This window comes from Thunnus thynnus, chromosome 3 (genome assembly GCF_963924715.1).
Source record: "Thunnus thynnus chromosome 3, fThuThy2.1, whole genome shotgun sequence".
NCBI classification, from domain to species: domain Eukaryota; kingdom Metazoa; phylum Chordata; class Actinopteri; order Scombriformes; family Scombridae; genus Thunnus; species Thunnus thynnus.
Genome location: NC_089519.1, coordinates 22,065,383 through 22,083,707, shown reverse-complemented (window position 1 = coordinate 22,083,707; position 18,325 = coordinate 22,065,383). Strand labels below are relative to the sequence as shown.

Here is an 18,325-nt window from a genome sequence, read left to right as displayed (position 1 = left end):
AGGAAAGACTTTGTTTGCTGTGTGATTTAGGTGAGACTGAAGACAAAGTCCATTTTATGTTTATTATGTTTATTTATTAATGTATATGATGATTTAAGAGTTACACTTTTTAGTAAAATGTCATCAATGTCTGATGAGTATTTTTCTGGATGAATGATTATAAGAAACTTGAGATGTGTTTCAGGAAGGAAACTTTTTGTGTGGCTGATTTAATATGTAGAACTTGGTACAGATGAAAGTTTTTTGTTTGCAATGTAATGTAAGTCTTGTTCTTGTATATGTTTGACTAATGTTCCACCACTGCAATTATATTTGAGTGTATTTTAAGTCCCTGTGGGCTGAGCACATGTATGTGCAGGACTAACTAACTAACTATTGCTTTTCTCTGTTCTTTTCTGAAGGACTTTACAGGGATTTGCCCAGTGCACTACAGTTTGCTCCGCTCCAGTGATAGCACTGAAACCTCCCCAGAGACACATGAAGACTTCCTGGTATTATTTATATAAAGTTTGGAAAGAATTAGATGTCTCTCTTCCACAGTTGAGTTCCTTTTGTATGAGCTGTCGAACTCAACATTTTTTTTTATCGTATGTTTCCTCCTTGTCCAGTTTCCCATGTGTGTAGTAATGTAGACCCCTGAAGAAAAGTGACTTACATCTTCTGTATTCTGTATGAACAATATTTACATGTTGATGTTAGTATCAGATACTATCCTTGACACGGGGTTAACCCGGGGTTATGCACGCTCGCACGCACACAGGCTGCATAGCCACTTCCATTAATAATTAAATCAAGCTGGCTTGGAGGTGTCTGTGTTGTAGTGTTAGTGTTGCATGATTTCACATCTATTTGTTAATGTCAGGACCATGGATGTATTATAGGAGTTGGCTCAGCCTTGGAGCCAATTTTTCCCAGTGGCCACTTGCAGTATTGCAGCAAGAAATCCTCCTGCGGCCCAAAAAGCATATTCCCAATAGACATCACTGTAAAAGAGACATCTGAAAACTGTTGACAGGACACCAAGAACTGCAAACAAGGTCAATTATGACTCTTTCTGTTATGGATTTTTGATCCATGGTAGTTTTATATTTGTAAAACTTTCCTCGAGCTGAGAAAAGCAATTTAAAAATCCATAATGTCACCACGATGTTAAGTGTTTGGGACAAGCGGGAACTTGAGGGTGGGGCCAGAGGGAGAAACACTACTATGCTTATTCAGTGGGCCACATACCCCCAGAAGTAAACCTGGAAGCTAGAAACTTTTTTATCTGCCAGGCAATTTTTATTGGACTGTATAGGCACCATTTTCGGTCTGGTATCTAGCTCTTATAATGTTGAAGATGATATGTTGATAACGTTGAAGAGTTTTTTTTTTCTACCGTGTGTCATGGTGTAACAAAACACACAGAAAGTATTTTTAAATAAGACACAGGGACAAGTCTTTGTACTAAACATTTCTATTTATTGTTAAAAGTGTTTAGCAAGGAAATCCAATTGTTTGTCAGCTGTTTCTCCTCTGCTGTACTTGTGCTCCTTTATTTAGACCCTGAACTGCCAAAACTGTACAGGACGCTGCCATTGGCTTATGAAAAGGGAGTCCCGGGGGAAGGCGCCAAGTATGGTAGAGCTGGAGGGGTGTTGATGTGTTTGTCAGTGAGCAATACTATTTAAATTGCTTTTTGGATAAGTACTTGCCTAAAATGTGTTTTAGTAATATGTTTTTGTAATTCAGATGTTTGGATATTTTATGGACCAGGTGTTAATCTCCTGTGGGATAATTGATTATCAAACAGTAATCAATGTTTCTTAGTAGGACCCAGCTGATAAAAAGGAGGCTGGAGTTCCTGGGGGTTCAGATGTGGTCATACCTCAAAACAGAGATAAACCAGCATGGAGAGCTTGTGAGGGAACGAGAGTTAAAGGGGCATTGTCTAGTGCAGAGCGGAGTCTTTTTTTCCCCCACAGTTTTTGCATTTAGTTATTTCTTCTATTTTTTGTCTTTTTTTCTTGCAAATGTTGTTTTTCTTCAGTTATTTTTTTGCCAGGCCTGCACTGTACATAATGCTGCATGGGATTGTCATTTTCCATTGGTAGATAAACACACCTGCATTGCATAACTGGGTTTTGTCTCAGCATTAGTGTCTCGGCCAACCCTTTCAATCCTCTATACACATACTCTGCCGTGTTATATTTTACCATAAAACTCAGTGACCAACTAAGTCAGATTCTCTCACAATTATGTCTCAATACATTTAACAACTCTTTTTGGGGAGTCAGAACAGCTATAAAAATGCACAGTTACTATCTCATTAAATCAAAATTAAGTAAAGTGACAATTCTTATCAGGATATCAATAAACAGCTGAAAAAGCAAAACAAAAGTTGGTTCATCTGACTTGATGGATGACTATTGCCTACATACTGTACAGGACTGGTGAGCACACTAGTGTGAATGGTATGCAAATTCTTTGCATTACTGTGGTTTTAAAGAAATGATAGTCATGCAATAAGTTTGTTCATGAAATCCTGCCAGAACTCTCTGTTCTCCAGCTGTCTGAAAGGCAGAGTTTTTAAATTGTTTCCTCATCCAGTGTGAATGTGCAGTTATAGAAGTAGCACAAAATGATGTGTGATAAGTTAGTTATTAAACATATACAGTTTGATATATACAGTGTGTATGAGTGTGTACAAGAAGTCAGATCCACTTAAACTGTATTAGAAGTTAAATACATGAAAGTACAGAGGAGTAAAATCAAGCAGCTTCAACTCTCCAGAAACACAGAAAGCATCAACATCACTCACAGACATTCAGTGTACTTATACACAATATTTCCACTGTAGTTGAGAAAGTGTAAAGTTACAACTTTTCAGTTCATCGACCAGAAACAACAAAGCAAACATTTATTTTATATCTTTCGTGTTATTCCACTCTAGACAAGGCAGGTGTGACTGTATCCATTTTGTATTAATCTGTGTAGAGTATGATTATGTTTGTGAAATACTGTATATTTGCATATAAAGTCTTTTGAAGTCCATGAATATGCCTGTAAGCCCAGGATCCTTCATCTTCTCTCTCGAGTGATGTGACCTCTCTTATTTTCTTGAGATGAAATGTTTCATAGTTTCAGTGCGAAATTATCTCTTCTTCTTTTCAACACTCAACAATAAAGCCTCTGTGGAGGATGCAGGACCTGCACATAAAACAGAGCTCTCACTTTTATTTTATTTTCATATTTCTTAGTCTAACACAATTTTTATTTAGATTAGATCTTTATATATGATGATAAATAAATAGCAATGAACATACAATCTGTCTATTTGTGTGTTTTTCTGTAATATTATTCTTTACTGTGGATATAATTGAAGTACTACTACTAAGTATAACTTATTGTATGTTCCAGTTTTGATTGTGTGACATCAATAGATAAGTTGTCTTTATTTACATCACATATTCATCAATTCATTTGAACATTTATAAAATTTACAGTTTTTTGTCAGTGTCAGTGGAAACTCTTGAGTTATATGTAGCACATTCCTTTTGTTATTTACATAATTTTGTTTGGATACAGTTTTTTTTTTTTTTTTTCAGTGTACAGCAAACATACTGGCCAACTGCAGAATAGATGCGTGACACATTTTGTTGTCCATTGCATGGGAAACTGTAACTGCGCTGCTAATCGACTGCTCAGCCAACATCATGTTTCCAGGTCAGATACGACCCTCTACAGGTCATCAGACTCTGGGACTGGGACTGTGATGGGCTCAAGTGTAATGGTGGGTAGGATCAGATGGGTGCCCTCGGATATCCATCCCTGGGCTGTCCTGTTGAAGGTGGGGCGCTTCATCCCCGGCTCCTGGAGCTCTGGGTATGCTGGTGGGTTCAGGTCCAACTCAGGGAGTTTGAATGTGATTCCTCTGGGAGCTTTGTCAAAGCCACCATACGGAGTGGCAACCCTGTAATTTAGATCAAGATGTGAATCATATTCTTTCTGAACTCTGCACTAATAGATAGACTCATACAGTAGTTTTCTCACCGGTTAAAGGATTTGTACTCAGGGAGATCTGGTCGTGGGTCCAGTTCAGGCATTCTCAGTTTGAGAGTTTCAGCGAGGTCTGGATCACTGAGCATGGCCATCTCCCATGGAGAGTGATAGGATTTAGGCATCTTCTCTGGAGTCGCATCTGTCAAGGAGCAGACAAAAGCAAAGAGGCACACGAAGGACAAATATCACCATGAGTTCATGTTGTGGAGGAGTGTCTCATCGCATTATAATGATCTGACAGTTTGGTTTGCAGTTCTGCTAAAGATTTAGAGCAGATAGGATTATGAATAGAGACAGTGCTTAGAGAACACTTAACACAGGCAGACTGAGTTGTCCATCATTACGATGGGAAGCCTTAAAATAGCACATACTTGAAGTGTGCACTCATCATATAATGTGTCGACATGGGATGGCACATAGATATAGAAACAGGATGGAACACCACAGGAGTGTTTTAGAATAAGTACAGGGCTTTGTTGGCTATTCAAATAAAAAAAGGAAATGAAAAAATACTAAAAAATAAAGCATTTAAAGCTGCATTTAATAATTTTTAATAATTAGATATACACTGTAGTATATGATATACATACTATTGTATCATGCTGCTGAAATCAGTTGCTATAAAACCAGCTGTTATGACTGTACAGTATGTCATCTATATTATGACAGAATGACATAATCAGTTGCTCTTATTTGACTGTGCAGCAGTAAGACTTATTTTCAGCATAATGAAGAACAGTTTGATGGTTGGATTTTCAATGACCAAATATTCACAGTGCTAATGTTAGCACATTTAATTTACAACTATGATTGATTTATGAAAATATTTAAATCTTTGCTAATGGTGTAAATTTTAATGTTCCATTTTGGACTCGACACTCAAAAGCCTCAACTACCGAACGGCATCATTACCTGAAACTGTGCTGTCTGGGTTAACAGTGTTTTCATCGGCTGGTGCGTCCACTTTAATTTCAACAGGGTGAATGTTCTCGGATAAAATATCACTCTGCAAAACAGAATAAAGAACAGTACATGTATTCAGTTTTGGTTAAAACATCAATTGTGCAACAAAATGTTAAGTTTAGCTGCTCTTGTCTTTCATGCACTCAGATACATGTGCACAGAAAGGACAATGCACTCACACACACACACACACACACACACACACACACACACAATCATATCAACAGACACTGATAAACAGGGAGCAGCTCCTCAGCAAAGTGCCCGAACAGCCTCTTAGATTATTTGGCAGCAGGATGTCAAAGGCACGAGGCACATGTCTCTGTTATCATCCATGTGTTGTAGCACTTTTTTCCAAGAGCACATTTTCTGATAGATTTGAAGCGTCATTTCATGCGTCTGAAGTCATTCAGACGCATGAAATGACTAAATAACATCATACAAGCTTACTTACATTTAGCTGTGCGTTTGCCTCGTTTTGGATACTTTCAAATGTGTATTTGTCAGATCTCCTCTGGCGCATTTTGAAAAGTCGGGAGCCTCTGTTGGAAAGCAACGATAACTCCTCAAACATAATGTCTTTAGGAGTGCTGAGCTTCTTTCCTAGATCCATGGTGTCCCCTGTCAGACAACAACAACAACAAAAATAAGTGGAAGAAAAAACATCTATAAAAGTTGCAGCTTTTGTAGACAGTCATCAATATCAGTATATTGGATGTTGCATAACAACATTTTGCAAAACATGTACTTGTGCCAACATGTATCATTCTGTAAAGACACATTTTCTAAAAAGAATAACCAAACAAAAAACTTGATGTTATAGACTCGGCAAAGTTGGCCCAGGTTTATGGTTTGGCTGTTATGGTAATTTGATTAATTGCAGATGTGTTTGGTGATATACTGGAAGCATATAAAGTGAAATGGTGAGTGTCTTAAGGTGGCTTCTACTTTTTAACACAATGTTTAGTGATGGGAGAGTAGTAGCGCATTAGTTTTATAACTTTCATTCTTCATTTATATACTGTTGATATGATATGATATGATATGTGTATCATCTAATAATACTCCAACATGAAGAGAGGCGTGCAAAGCATACAGTGAATCTCAAATTACAAATACAGGTGGCAGGTGGTGGCAATAATTTTCTGAGGAAAGAACAACAACAACAACAACAACAACAACAACAACAACAACAACAATAACAACAACAACAACAACAACAACAGTATTTTCATTCAACTATTATTGAAACCTGACACTTTTTTATCATGTCTGGAAAATCTACATGAGTCATTTTTTGCTAAATGATGACTATGATGATTATTATGAATAACAGCTGCTTAAGCAATTAAAAACAAAAATAAATAAATAAATAAATTTGACTCTAAAATGAATTGAAAGAAATAAACTTTGAAAACATACATGCCTGCATTTCTACTGCGCCTGTACAAACTTATCCGCCCAATCAACAATGTTGAATGAAACTGGCCCGTGGTTGAACCTGAATGCTGACCCCTGGCCATCTTTTAGAGAGGCCATGTGTCAAAATCTTGTTTTAATGCCTTAAATGCATCCGTTAATATTATATTTACATGGTGCATATTCTTTAAAAAAAAAAAAGTGCATAATCGAATTAGAACTAACTAACTTGGGACGTGCATGGGGGGACAGAGTCTGACAGCTTGTTTTATTTCCAGCGGTCCCCTGATGGGTTAATCCAGGCTTGCTTTTAGCGCCGGCTAAACAATATAAATATAAACTCAGAAATGTCCCCCATTTTGTCAGCTCAGCATGCATAGGGAGGGTCCGTAGATGACATCAAAGGTCTCACAAAATTCATATTTTCCATTTTGTAATCCCTGTCATGGAAAATGAGTTATCATTGTACTTGAGAATTAGTTTTGGATGTACATGATGCTTCCTCATCCGCCAGTAGTGACGGAATGTACCCCAGCTGTCACAGACCTTCACATTATCCAAACAGCTACATAGTTGGCCCGCACAACTTCCCTCCCCTCTCCCGCCCACCTACCCACCCAGAAATAGCCTTTTGAAAAGGACAACTACAAAGGATTAGCCACTATAGGTAGTAAATCATCCCATTAGCTTATTTATGGCAAGTGCTGGAGAGCAGCCCTGACATTTTGAACTCAGATCAGAATGGATATTCTCTTGCAGCAGTGTGTTTGTCCGCTCTACATCATACCATTGGTACCGTGGACCTCTCGACAAATAGCTGCTGCACGCTTCTTCCTCTCTCCAGCTGGCATTGTACAGAATTGTGACATTGTGGCTTTGGCAAGGTTGGCAGAACGCAGGAGTACTGGAAACACATACAGGACACAGGATGTAGTTGTTCCGCCCAACTCATTTTCCAATCACTGTGAGCCCATTAAAGCAGTGCTCGCCCATCACTTGATAAAGCTAAACATGAAGAGTTTGGTGTTTGTTGAATGTAAGTGTCAGGCTGTCTTTCGTCAGTTGTCAGAGAAAAAGCCCTGAATCTGTAATATTGTGTTACTGTCAATATGAAACAGAGAATATTGAAAAGATGACAAGGACAGAATTCAATATACAGGATATCAGGATACACTTTCTCTTGATAGTATTTATTGCCTTATTTTTTGTTACATAATATACATAATATACAATACACATACTGCTTTTGAGTCTATAAAGTCTCCCGTTTTCTGTCTGCATGTATTAGAATTTGAAGATGAACTGGTAGGTGCCCCCTTAAACTAATCTGCAATGTTAGTGTTTGTCGTGTTATAATCGTCTCTGTAGAGGTTTTATTTAACAGATTACAATGTGTTGCATAATCCCAAGGCCCCATTGTACCAACGATTGAACAGCACACGTAATTCTTAAATCTCTGCTTGTCACTGGACCAGTTTTTGAGTATGTGAGCTAATGTTAGTGGTATCTCCCTTAATGTTGCCACTAGATAAATCGCCTGCGTAAAGGTCAAGGGTGAATATTGTGTCCTGAGCTTTTATTCGTAGCCGGACACAACAAATGTCAAGCAGCCCACACAAAGAGCTCAAACAAATAACTTTCTTACGTTTGTAGTAGCCAGCACAATCACATTTGTATTTTTTACTTTTTTGTCAAATGAACAACAAGAAATCAGACAGTAAGATTATGAATATACCTCTTTTAAAAGAGAAAAAAAATGTTCAATCAATCTATTGTGAACATCTGCTGACTTTGCAGCAATGATATTGTGACAATTTTAAAATAATTTATATGCAAAACAAAGAGAAAGCAAAGCAATACAATTATGAAGATAGAAAAATATCAAATTAACCGATAATTTGTCATATATTGAATATCAATTTGATCAAAATGACTCCTATAATATTAACGTAGAGTTTGATGCAGCCAAAAATATTTTATCATAGTACGGTTCTGATGCAACATAAATTAAATTTAAATATACCAAAATTATTCACAAAACACACTCTGACGAGGCTTGTCCATACCTGTGATGGTGTCCCTGGGGTGCAACCTGTATCCTTGAGGGGAAGCACGGAGGCTCAGGGGTCAACCTACAGTAGGTAGTTTGATCTTCCCTGATCTTCACACTCCCAGACACTAAAGCCAAACTGTGAGCGTGTGTCTCTGTGTCTGTTGTGAATGGAATGCAGCTTACATCAATAGGCTAAATTTAACCTGCCAAACACTCAAAACCCCTCTCAAACACCATGGGGCAAGGATAGCTAGCAGAGAGAGAGAGAGAGGGGAGAGAAAGAGGGGAGAGGATGGACAACACACGTGCCCAGTGATGTTCTTTGGGGCAGAGACATATTCCTTTCCTTGTGTCTAAATCTTCAAAGTCAACATGTCTCTGTGGGTTAAACCTCCAGGGCACTGTGCCTTCTTCAAGTTTGGAAGGTTGTTCATACTGGGCACAGCTGCGACTTGTGTACTTGTCTCTTCGAACTGAGTTGTATTATTGTCATTACCGTATGTGTGATTACTGAGTTTAGATAATGATATACAGATCAAGGAGGGGAGTTAAAAGTGTGGCCTCAACCTTTAGATGGTGGTCCACCAATTATTTTATTTTATTTTTTTATAAAGCAACATGAAGGTTGAGCCTGTTGTTATACTTGTCAGACATACTATACATTTAATATATTTTGTAATACATGGAACTAAAAGGAAATATACTGTTAAAATGAGAGCAGCTTCTGCATGAAAGTTAGATTTGTACATTTAACATAATCTTAACTTTGATTTTGAATTTACTGTCATTATTTTATACCAGTATTAACTGCATGTGCGATTTTTCTATAACATCAATGCACCTTCTTCTTGAGTAAACAAAGAAATTTAACACAATCACAGAATGAAACAAAACCATTTTCATCTTCAATAAATATATACACTTCTCAGTTCACAAAATGATGTAAATCCACCTCAAACATAGAAATAAAGCCAAAAAACTCCACTTTTTAAGACAATGAAGCATTTTCATATCTTTTAATTTTTAGTTTGTGTTTTAAAAGTGCAAAAATTTTAAATTTTACTTAAGAAAACTGTCAAACAGGGTAACAGCCCATAAAAAAGCCTTGAAGGCTAAAAACATACATCAGTCATATTAAAACACTGACACTAAAATCTGTGATCACCACTCAGTGCAATAGGAAAGATAATTAATGTACACATGCATACAACATTTTTTAGTCTTAACTTGAATATATACATTACATTAATAGCTAAAGATGCTTGTATCCATTTTTGAAATATTGCATTGTTAAAATTGAACTATCATATCCCAACACTGGCAATCAGTGCTGTTATACAGAAAGATAGAGATACGTAAAATATGTGTAACCTGCAGGCACTAGAAACTGCTAGAAGTTCATTAAAATGTTCCCACTTTCAATATACCTGCTATCACCACAGCAACAAGAGAGAGAAAAGACAGCTTTATACAGGGCGAGTAACATCCGTAATGGTTATCTCTGTATAAAATATTGAGATATCAATGAATTAGCATAATGTCAACTTAAAAAAAGTGAACACAAAGTCAGTTTTATAGCTAAATATACATGAGTGAAAAGCCTCACATGCCACACGTGCCTCATTTCTCACCAACTTTCCCTAACCAACATTGTCAAAATTACAAGGATTTTCAGTGAGCAACACCCAACTGCATTTTGAAAAATCAACCTATCAAACTTATACCAAATCAGTGTTTCATCCATATACCTCTTAGATCTATTACACGTTCAGTTTAACTTCTAAATCTCATCGCTACAATTTGACTTAAATCACTTATGTAGCAGTCACCTTCTGTCCTAAATAAGTCTGTATAACCTACAAAAACATAATTATTCTGAAATCATCACTGGACACAATAGCAAAATCATCCATTAATACTTAGCAGGGTTATATCTCATCAGCAACACAGCACAATAGCTATAGTAGTTTGTTGTGCTTTTCAAACCAAGTGACCACACATAACATGAAGATAGCAATGTTTTTTTTGTGTGAGACCCATCACTCCAATTAAAAGTTGAACACAAATAATGTATTGTCTAAAATAAATCTCTGACCTATTGGATAAGTTTGAACCAACACATGTCAACAACCTTCTTTTTCATTGCTGTGACTTGAACACAAGGTTAATTTTGTGTTCCCCAAGTTCACTATAATTTACATTACCATCATATACCATTTATGTCTACATGGATGTATATTTCTCTTTAATTGACGTATTTCTGACTTAATCAGTGGTATTAACTTCTCTGGACTGCACTATACATGGGAGAGTACTGTGTAGGACTGGGGCCTTGTCTCATGTATCCAATACTGGCCCTACGGGCAGGCCCTAAAGGCTGGGCAGGTTTGAAGGGAGGCCCATAGAAGGCTGGTGTCTCAGGTGAAAATGTCCTGCTCATGGACGGTGCCTGGAAAGCTGGGGCCGCATGATAATAACCCTTACTGACAGGTGCAGGATCAAGAGACACCCTACGCTTCCATTCATCCGGAGGCTCTGGCAGAGACCTGCGGTGCCCTGCGGATTTGACATTAGAGGCAACCGATGACGGGAGGCTCTGGAAGAAAAAGGCCTCGTCCACTGAACCAATGGGGCTTCTGGTTGCTGCCTCCCAGGGTGTCAGCGACTTGTAGGCTCTTTCTTGAAAGGATGTTTGCCGTTGTGGAGGTAAATAAGATGGTTGGCCTCCAGGTGTGCTCAAAGGTGACATATGTCCAGGAAAAGACACAGAACTCAGTTGCCTGGGCAGGCTCAGGGAGCGGCTTCTGCCAAGTCCCTGAAACAAAAGCACATATTAGTTGACTAGAGTGAGAGCAGTGTTGCAGACTTTGCTGCCACCCACTGGATCCATGGACAACTGGACAACTAGTAATTCTATATTTTTATTACAGTAATGTTTTATTTAGAACTGAATGATAAGTTTTAGCGAAAAAAGGGTTGCAAACAAATGCAGGATAACTGTTTTTAAATAACTTAAAAATGTTCATATTTGTAGTCCAATTAGTGGACTGGGTTATGTTTGATTGATATAAATGTATGTGGTAACCACAATTTATGACATTACCAAATATTTATAATAACTGATGAAGATTTCAGAACTTACCTGCTGTTGGTTCATGAAATGTAAAATAAGCACAGTATTCATCAAATACATAAAAATAATGGTTAAAGTTAGCTTGGAACTATAGCTTTACCACCATGTCTTTGTTTTCTCTCCTTAAAGGGAAATACCAGCCAAAAATAGAATTCACATAATTTTGTCAATGTGAACAAGTCTCCTTAAAGGGTTGCTTCACAAAATTTCAACCTGGATTGAAACATTTTTAACACCCACACAGTTTTTTTTCACTTATTCTAGCTGATTAGACCTCTTCTCAGGTCAAAGTTGGGTGAATCTATTCTGAGAATTATATGAGGTTGGTCACCAAACCCCGCTCCAAAAAAACAAGCTAACAGGAGGGAGAGGGAGATGTCAATCAAACACAGTCTTGAGAAGACCTCTAATCAGCCAAAAGAAGAGAAATCATGTGGGTGGGTTTACCATGCATCTGGAGGGCCTTTACTATTGGAACTATGTATGAAAATCTGACCAAAAAATGCTCTCTACATTATTTATCCGAAGTTGTCAGCTCAAAAACCACTTGTTGTATGTCGTATCTGACCTGAAGTGCAACCTAAACTCTCAAATCTCATGGGCCACTGTTATCTACAGACTAGTTTCACTTGAAACATTGACCATCACATTATTAACTCCTCTACATAGCTCTTTGTAATGGTAATGGTGTGATACAAACTTTTATCATATCACCACAGGAACTGCTGCAGTCCTGTTAGCAGTAGTTGTTTCTTTTTGGTTTAAAAGAACAAATGTGTGTGACAACAGCAGGCAAACAAATTCTCAATTGAGAATTTGTTTAAAGCTAACCTGAAGATAAACCCAGATGTAAGATGTAATTTTTAAAAATACATTTATATGTAATTCAAGAATGACATACTGTACCCTCTACATAAGTGAATTGCTCTTAAAGCTGAACCACTGAGAGACCACCCTGAAGTGATGATATTATTCAGACGCAAACCTCAAAGCTGCTCCATTAACAGCAAATATCAGAACAACTCTGAGGACACTGAGACACCACTAATGGTGATTTTACTGTGATATAGGGACATTTCACAACTGGAAGCCTTAGATAAACCTAATCTGGAAGTAATACTGCCAACAAAAACTCTGTAAAGCCATGTTACCAATCATTATAGGTCCTCATTTAATGCCAGTGAACACAAAAACTAGTCACCCGATGACATAACTTCACTTCTTGATGCTCTGATTTCCAGCTTATGGAGAGAGTTATCTGTCATAATGACTTCTTGTCCACAGTCATTAGAAACAACAAAAATGTAAATTCTGATTTGGGGTGGCTTTTCCCTTTAATTGGCAACCAGCACCTTGAAACAAATGCATGTAGAAAATCTTTTTGGGGTCAAGTTCATAGTTCCAAACTTTTCACATTCAGACTGATGGATATGTTGTGAAAACAAACATACTCATCAGGTCAGTGAAGTTGAAAGATATAGGTCAGTGACAGTGTAGACTTTCAGCAATATAATATTTTATATTAATATTAACTATAAGTTATTGAAAATAGCCAATAATGTGGTGGGTCTTGGAAGACTGATACTGCTGAAGGTGCAACAAATATGAATAAATTGTGTGTATAAAAGCATTTAAGTGTGAGGCAGTGAGCAAGATGGAGGAAAAAGTCGTGATACAGTCGTTCAGGAAAAGAGAAAAGAAGCTCATGACACACATAGGAAGTACACAGGTAGGAGGAAAGAGAAATTTAATAGCATGACTGTGCTGCGTACAAGATGTGCAGAAAAGACAGAGACATAGAGGCAAACAAAACAATTGTTTCCTATTTTCATTTTGAGTTGCTATTGTTAATATGTCAATGTCAATAGCAGAATACTCAAATCTCAGTGATAACTTTCTCATGTTTTACATCAAAGATGAGGATACAGAATGCCTGATGACGTTACTGACAGTTAAATAACTGACCATAACTGAAAAGAAAATATATCCATATAAAAACACAGTTAAAGTAATCAGGGTTAAATTATCACAACTACCATTAATGCTTTTAGCTGTTGTGAGGAATGAGACTGAAGGAATTGCAAATTGTATGCATCCAAAAAAAGAAGTGCATATACAGTTTCTCCCCAAACACAATAAATTATTTGAATTGTATGAGTTACTGTTATCCCAGAGGACATAATTATGAAGTTTATTTATATATTTGATTTAAATGTAATAAATGTTATAGTTTTTTATAGTCTTTGAGTTGATGTGATAAATATGCAAGTGATGCATGTGATCTTATTTAAAAAAAAAAAAAACAACAACAACTTAAAACTAGATACCTTAGTTGAACAAGGCTCCCTACACACATTATTGCACATATAATAGCACTTCCTGAGAATCACTACACATTATTTTGTCTCACATTTCTTGTTTCAAGCACACCTGCACCTCCCAAGTTTCAGGAAGATGATGTAATGTGCTAAATTACTTATTTATATTTTTAAAGCTACAGTAGCTTTGCTGTACATTCAACTGTCTTCTTATGTTTTCCCTGCATTGCCAGCTAAATATATCCATATAGCTGCATGCTGTAAATGATTTTGGATGTGGCCTACATTTAGACAGTGCAAAAGTCTCTCTACATTTCTCTTGTCAAGTAAGACATTTTGAATGCTGCTAAGTTGCAGATGTAATTGTAGTCTAATGTCCCAGTGTTGACTACACCAGAGCATGACCATATACAGTATTATAACTAATGAATCATAGCAACATGCTTCCAGTGTTTGCCTGTCACTACTGGCTTCTTAGCAGAAAACTTTGGCCGAGGAGCCATTTGAAGTGCGCCCCTAGCAATAAGAGATGCAGGAGAATAAGCTGAAGCTATGCTGTCACCAGTAGATGAATGCTGCGAGGTCGAACTTGCGGGTCGAACGCTCGGTGCTTGCTTGTTGGTTATGTGATGGGCAGCAGGTGTGACAGTGTGCTTTTCATCCAAATGCTTGTCAGTTGCAAAGGGCTCAGCTGATATGGCATTTTGGCGGGCAGAAAGATTTTTGGAACTTACCGATCCAGAGGGCTTAGCAGGGGCTTCTGACTTGCTTTCAACATCAAGCTCAGAGGCAGTATAGGAAGAATGAGAGGGGGCAGATCTATATTTAAGGTTTTTGATGACCTCAAACTTTGATGCTGGAGTTGGTTTAGGGCTGGGGCTTTTATCGTACGTGAACAGTGATGAGTCCAACTGATAAGGCTGATGTTTCATAATATCTAAGGCATTGAGGTGCTTTGGGGCTGCTTTAGGTTTCGCTTTGGTCTTAGGCTTAATTTTGGGACTTGTGGAAGGGGCTTGTTTTACTGCTGATGGAGGGTAGAAAGGGGCAAGAATGGGATTGTATGATAAAGGGGGTGGAGCACGAACATTGGAAGAATACCTCCAGGAGTTAGGTAGGGACGGCGTGGGAGAATGGGATCTTGTTTTGTTAGCTTGCACTGTTTCAGCATCAACAACAAACTTCTCCATACGGGACTGTCTTTTGGCAAACAATTCTGCACCTTTTCCCGCCATGGTTGGCCCATCACCAGCCCGACTAATACCTCTGTCTGAGTATTGACCCTTTGGAGAATCCTGTGATGTTTTTGATGGGTGGACATAAGACTTCCCTACTTGTGGTGGACAAGAGGCGACTGAGTTTAGAATGCTGTCTGATTTACTCCTTGTGGGTGACGGTGGGTGATGTGGGCTGTAAGTAGGACTGCGGGCCTGCATACTCACAGGGGATCGTGACGGCTGTTGACTCCAGCTATTTGTGGTTGGCTGAAGATGAGGCTGAGAAGAGGAGTTGACTGGTGCCCAAGAACTGGCAGGTGTTTGAAGTGTTGCCTGAGCTTGATCTGATGCCCATCGGCTGGCCATCTCTTGAGGCTGAGCCCAATCTTGCTGTTGTAAGTAATGCTGATTATGAGGCCCCACAGGACTGCGAGAGGGTTGTGAAATCGGACTTCTTGGTGGGATATAAGGCTCACCAGAAGGACCTCTCATCCAAGGTGGGCATTTTGGGTTGATGATAGGTTTTGGGGCTACTGGAGGGGGATTCTTGAGTTTTATTGTTCTGGGTTGCATGAAGTTACAAGCTTCAGCACCTAGACTAAAACAGTCTTCCTCTGCCTCAATATAAGATCTCCTTTCCCCTTTGTTTTGAAGGTGATCTGATGCTTGTTGTTTATTAATGCCTTTCCGTTTTGACTCTGGAAGGATGCCGGTCTTAATTGCTGGCACAGATATTCGCTCATCTCTTGAGGCTATGATGTCTCCAGTTGGGGACCACACTTGCGGACTAGTGTTAACAGGCACAGGTACTTTGAATCTTGGTTCTTGCTTCCTTTGCACTGGAGTAACGGCACCAGGCATGGCAGCAGCAGTTGTCCTGTCTTGAAATCCTAGGAAGGGCCTTGCAGTTCTGTTTGGCACCAACGGTCTTGGCACATTGGATAGGTGGTTTGTCTGTTGAATATTTTCTTGGTATTCTACTTGCTGCTTGACATTTGCATCCATGTAGGTGCCTTGATCAGTATGCACATACATTTCCCTATTGTCGTAAATATTCCGTACTTCTGTGTGCTCAGGCTCTGTTAATGCCTCCACAGGTAATCCTTTACTCCTTAGTTCTTCTTGCTCTGACACAATGTCATCCATCCGTTTGCGGCGCTGGGCAAACATCAAAACTCCCTTCCCTTGTGTCTCTGGTAGGGCTTCCATTTCTCGAACACTTCCCCAATTCAGACTTAAATTATGCTGCTGGTGATAAACAGCGTACTCCTCCTCTAACTCAGAGTCACTTTTCGCCACAAAGTTATACTCAGCTGCTCTGACTTCTTCAGCTTCTTCTTCAATTTGGTCTTCACTGTCAAGCTTGTTATCACCAGTCCCGTAACTCACAAGTGTGTACTTCTTGACCCTTTGGCGACGTTTTTTAAACAGCAAGGCTCCCTTATTTTGAGGGTTGGGTGCATCAGTTAGAAGCCGTGCAATTCGCTTACATTTAGACTTTGTCTCCTTGACGTGTCTTTCTGATTGGCTCTCGTTGTGACTGAGCCCTGAGACAAAGGAAGAGAGAGAAAAAGAGAGAGAGAGAGAAGGGAGGGGTGAGGAAGATGAAAGCATAAAAAACTGTAAATAAACAGTAAGCAAATATTATTTTATTTTGGTATTACGTCTGTCAAACTAAGCTTAAGAAGGTCCAATGTTTGACTGGTTAATATTCAGTAGAGTAAAACAACTATAAGACAAATAGTGAAATTACATTTTGGGTTTTTGTTTAAGTTTCATACAATACTTTGATATTATTTCAGCTCAGTTTTTGAATGAAACCAACCTTATCATTATCATTATTTTATCATTGTTATTATATGAAGCAAGCACACTAATAACAAGTAAGAGTAATTTTAAAGCTGCCCCTGGTGAAGCAAGCACACTAATAAAAGCATCATATTTACTTACACCTAACTTAGGGGGGTCCATGAGGCAAGGAAAGTGAGGAGCTCAGTTTCCATTGCAGTCAAGTCTTACGATTGGAAAAGGGATCGGGTGTCAGGCCAGGGTGACACATGCTGTTGTCTGTCAAATCCATTTCTGCCAAGCTCATCATATGGTCATATTTTATTCTTATCCTGCTCTGACTATTAAAGCCATGGGAATTCTCCCTGTAAGTCCACCTCAAATAGACCCCACGTTACAGCATGAAAATAACCATCACCCATAGTGCTTTGCACAAATGATTTATTGATTAAATTAAGCATTTTGCTTCATATAAAATCGAAACAAAAAATAGAGCAAAAATTTAATTTTGTGGCTCTGCAGCTGCATTTAAAGCAACCACAAAATTATATCTTATCTATTAATAAATCATACATAATTTAAATTAAGAAATAAGCAGTAACTAAATGCTGTATATTTTGCACACAAGCTTCAAATGTCCACTGGAATAGAAGATAGATATGAGGACAGAAGATAGATACTTACGTGTGTACCTTGCCCAGTGCCTGTCCCGTCTGCACAGATCTGTGTCAGACTCTGAGTTCCACCTCTCTGCCTGCTCAGCACCCTCGTCTGAAATTCCAAAGAAGACAGAAGCAGGAGGTGCTTCACTACTCCCTCCTTCCTCTGAAGATTCAACCCTCCTGTTCCCAGACTCTGGGTCCTGCCTATTACTGGCTCCCAGTGGCTGCTCTGTGGTCAGGGTCAAGGCCAGGGTCATATCAGCAGCACAGCCGAGAGAGGAGGAAGATGACTGAGAGTGCAGTCGTGATATCTGGCCAGTGTGAGGTTCAGGATCAAGGTCAGGGTGCTCTGGTTGTGAGGAGAGTGATGTTGGTGAAGTTTGGATGTGAGGAGACTCTGTAATTGACTCTCTTGATTCACTAAGGTAGATGTTATCCTCTTCTTGGTATGAAACCTCCTCTTCGCTTCCACTAAGTTCAGGCAGGGACTGTTGCTCATATGCAGGCTCCCAGTCTTGTGATTGAAGGCGCTCTGGGGACTCTGGGTCAGACTTTGGGACTTGGGCAGGCTGTGGGTCAAAGGGGTACTCTGCGTCACTGACATCTTCTTCATTGTAGGACTCTGCCAAGGACTCAGAGACGCAAAGTTCTTGGGAACCCTCTGAACCTGACGAAGGGACCAAGTTATCATTGTTTTCTTCGGCTTCTGGTTCCATCTCCAATTTCACTTT

General features: G+C 38.7%; 2 protein-coding genes across 3 annotated transcripts; both read right to left on the bottom strand.

Moving 5' to 3' along the window:
• Positions 1–2,693: 2,693 nt before the first annotated feature.
• Positions 2,694–8,649, bottom strand: myoz2b (myozenin 2b). Of its 2 annotated transcripts, XM_067584754.1 has the most exons (6): positions 8,490–8,649; positions 7,211–7,327; positions 5,459–5,625; positions 4,954–5,047; positions 4,033–4,180; positions 2,694–3,952 (listed from the first exon to the last, which is right to left on the bottom strand). In XM_067584754.1, exons 2-6 carry the CDS (start codon positions 7,290–7,292, stop codon positions 3,721–3,723), a joined length of 723 nt encoding a protein of 240 aa, XP_067440855.1. In that variant the 5' UTR covers positions 7,293–7,327; positions 8,490–8,649; the 3' UTR covers positions 2,694–3,720. The 2 variants fall into 2 exon arrangements, with proteins under 2 accessions (XP_067440855.1, XP_067440856.1); XM_067584755.1 differs by lacking the exon at positions 7,211–7,327 and having other exon boundaries at positions 8,490–8,647.
• A 4,690-nt stretch (positions 8,650–13,339) lies between these two features.
• synpo2b (synaptopodin 2b) lies at positions 13,340–18,325 on the bottom strand. The gene is made up of 2 exons (XM_067584753.1): positions 17,617–18,325; positions 13,340–16,691 (listed from the first exon to the last, which is right to left on the bottom strand). The coding sequence occupies exons 1-2, from the start codon at positions 18,308–18,310 to the stop codon at positions 14,350–14,352; spliced, it is 3,036 nt and encodes a 1,011-aa protein (XP_067440854.1). The 5' UTR covers positions 18,311–18,325; the 3' UTR covers positions 13,340–14,349.

Coding starts and splice junctions, on each gene's coding strand:
- synpo2b (XM_067584753.1), bottom strand. CDS start 18,310: ATGGAACCAGAAGCCGAAGAAAACAATGATAACTTGGTCCCTTCGTCA. Junction 16,692..17,616: donor GCACTGGGCAAGGTACACAC/GTAAGTATCTAT, acceptor CCTTTGTCTCAG/GGCTCAGTCACAACGAGAGC.
- myoz2b (XM_067584754.1), bottom strand. CDS start 7,292: ATGTCACAATTCTGTACAATGCCAGCTGGAGAGAGGAAGAAGCGTGCA. Junction 5,626..7,210: donor AGAGGTCCACGGTACCAATG/GTATGATGTAGA, acceptor GTTGTCTGACAG/GGGACACCATGGATCTAGGA. Junction 3,953..4,032: donor GAGTACAAATCCTTTAACCG/GTGAGAAAACTA, acceptor TCTAAATTACAG/GGTTGCCACTCCGTATGGTG.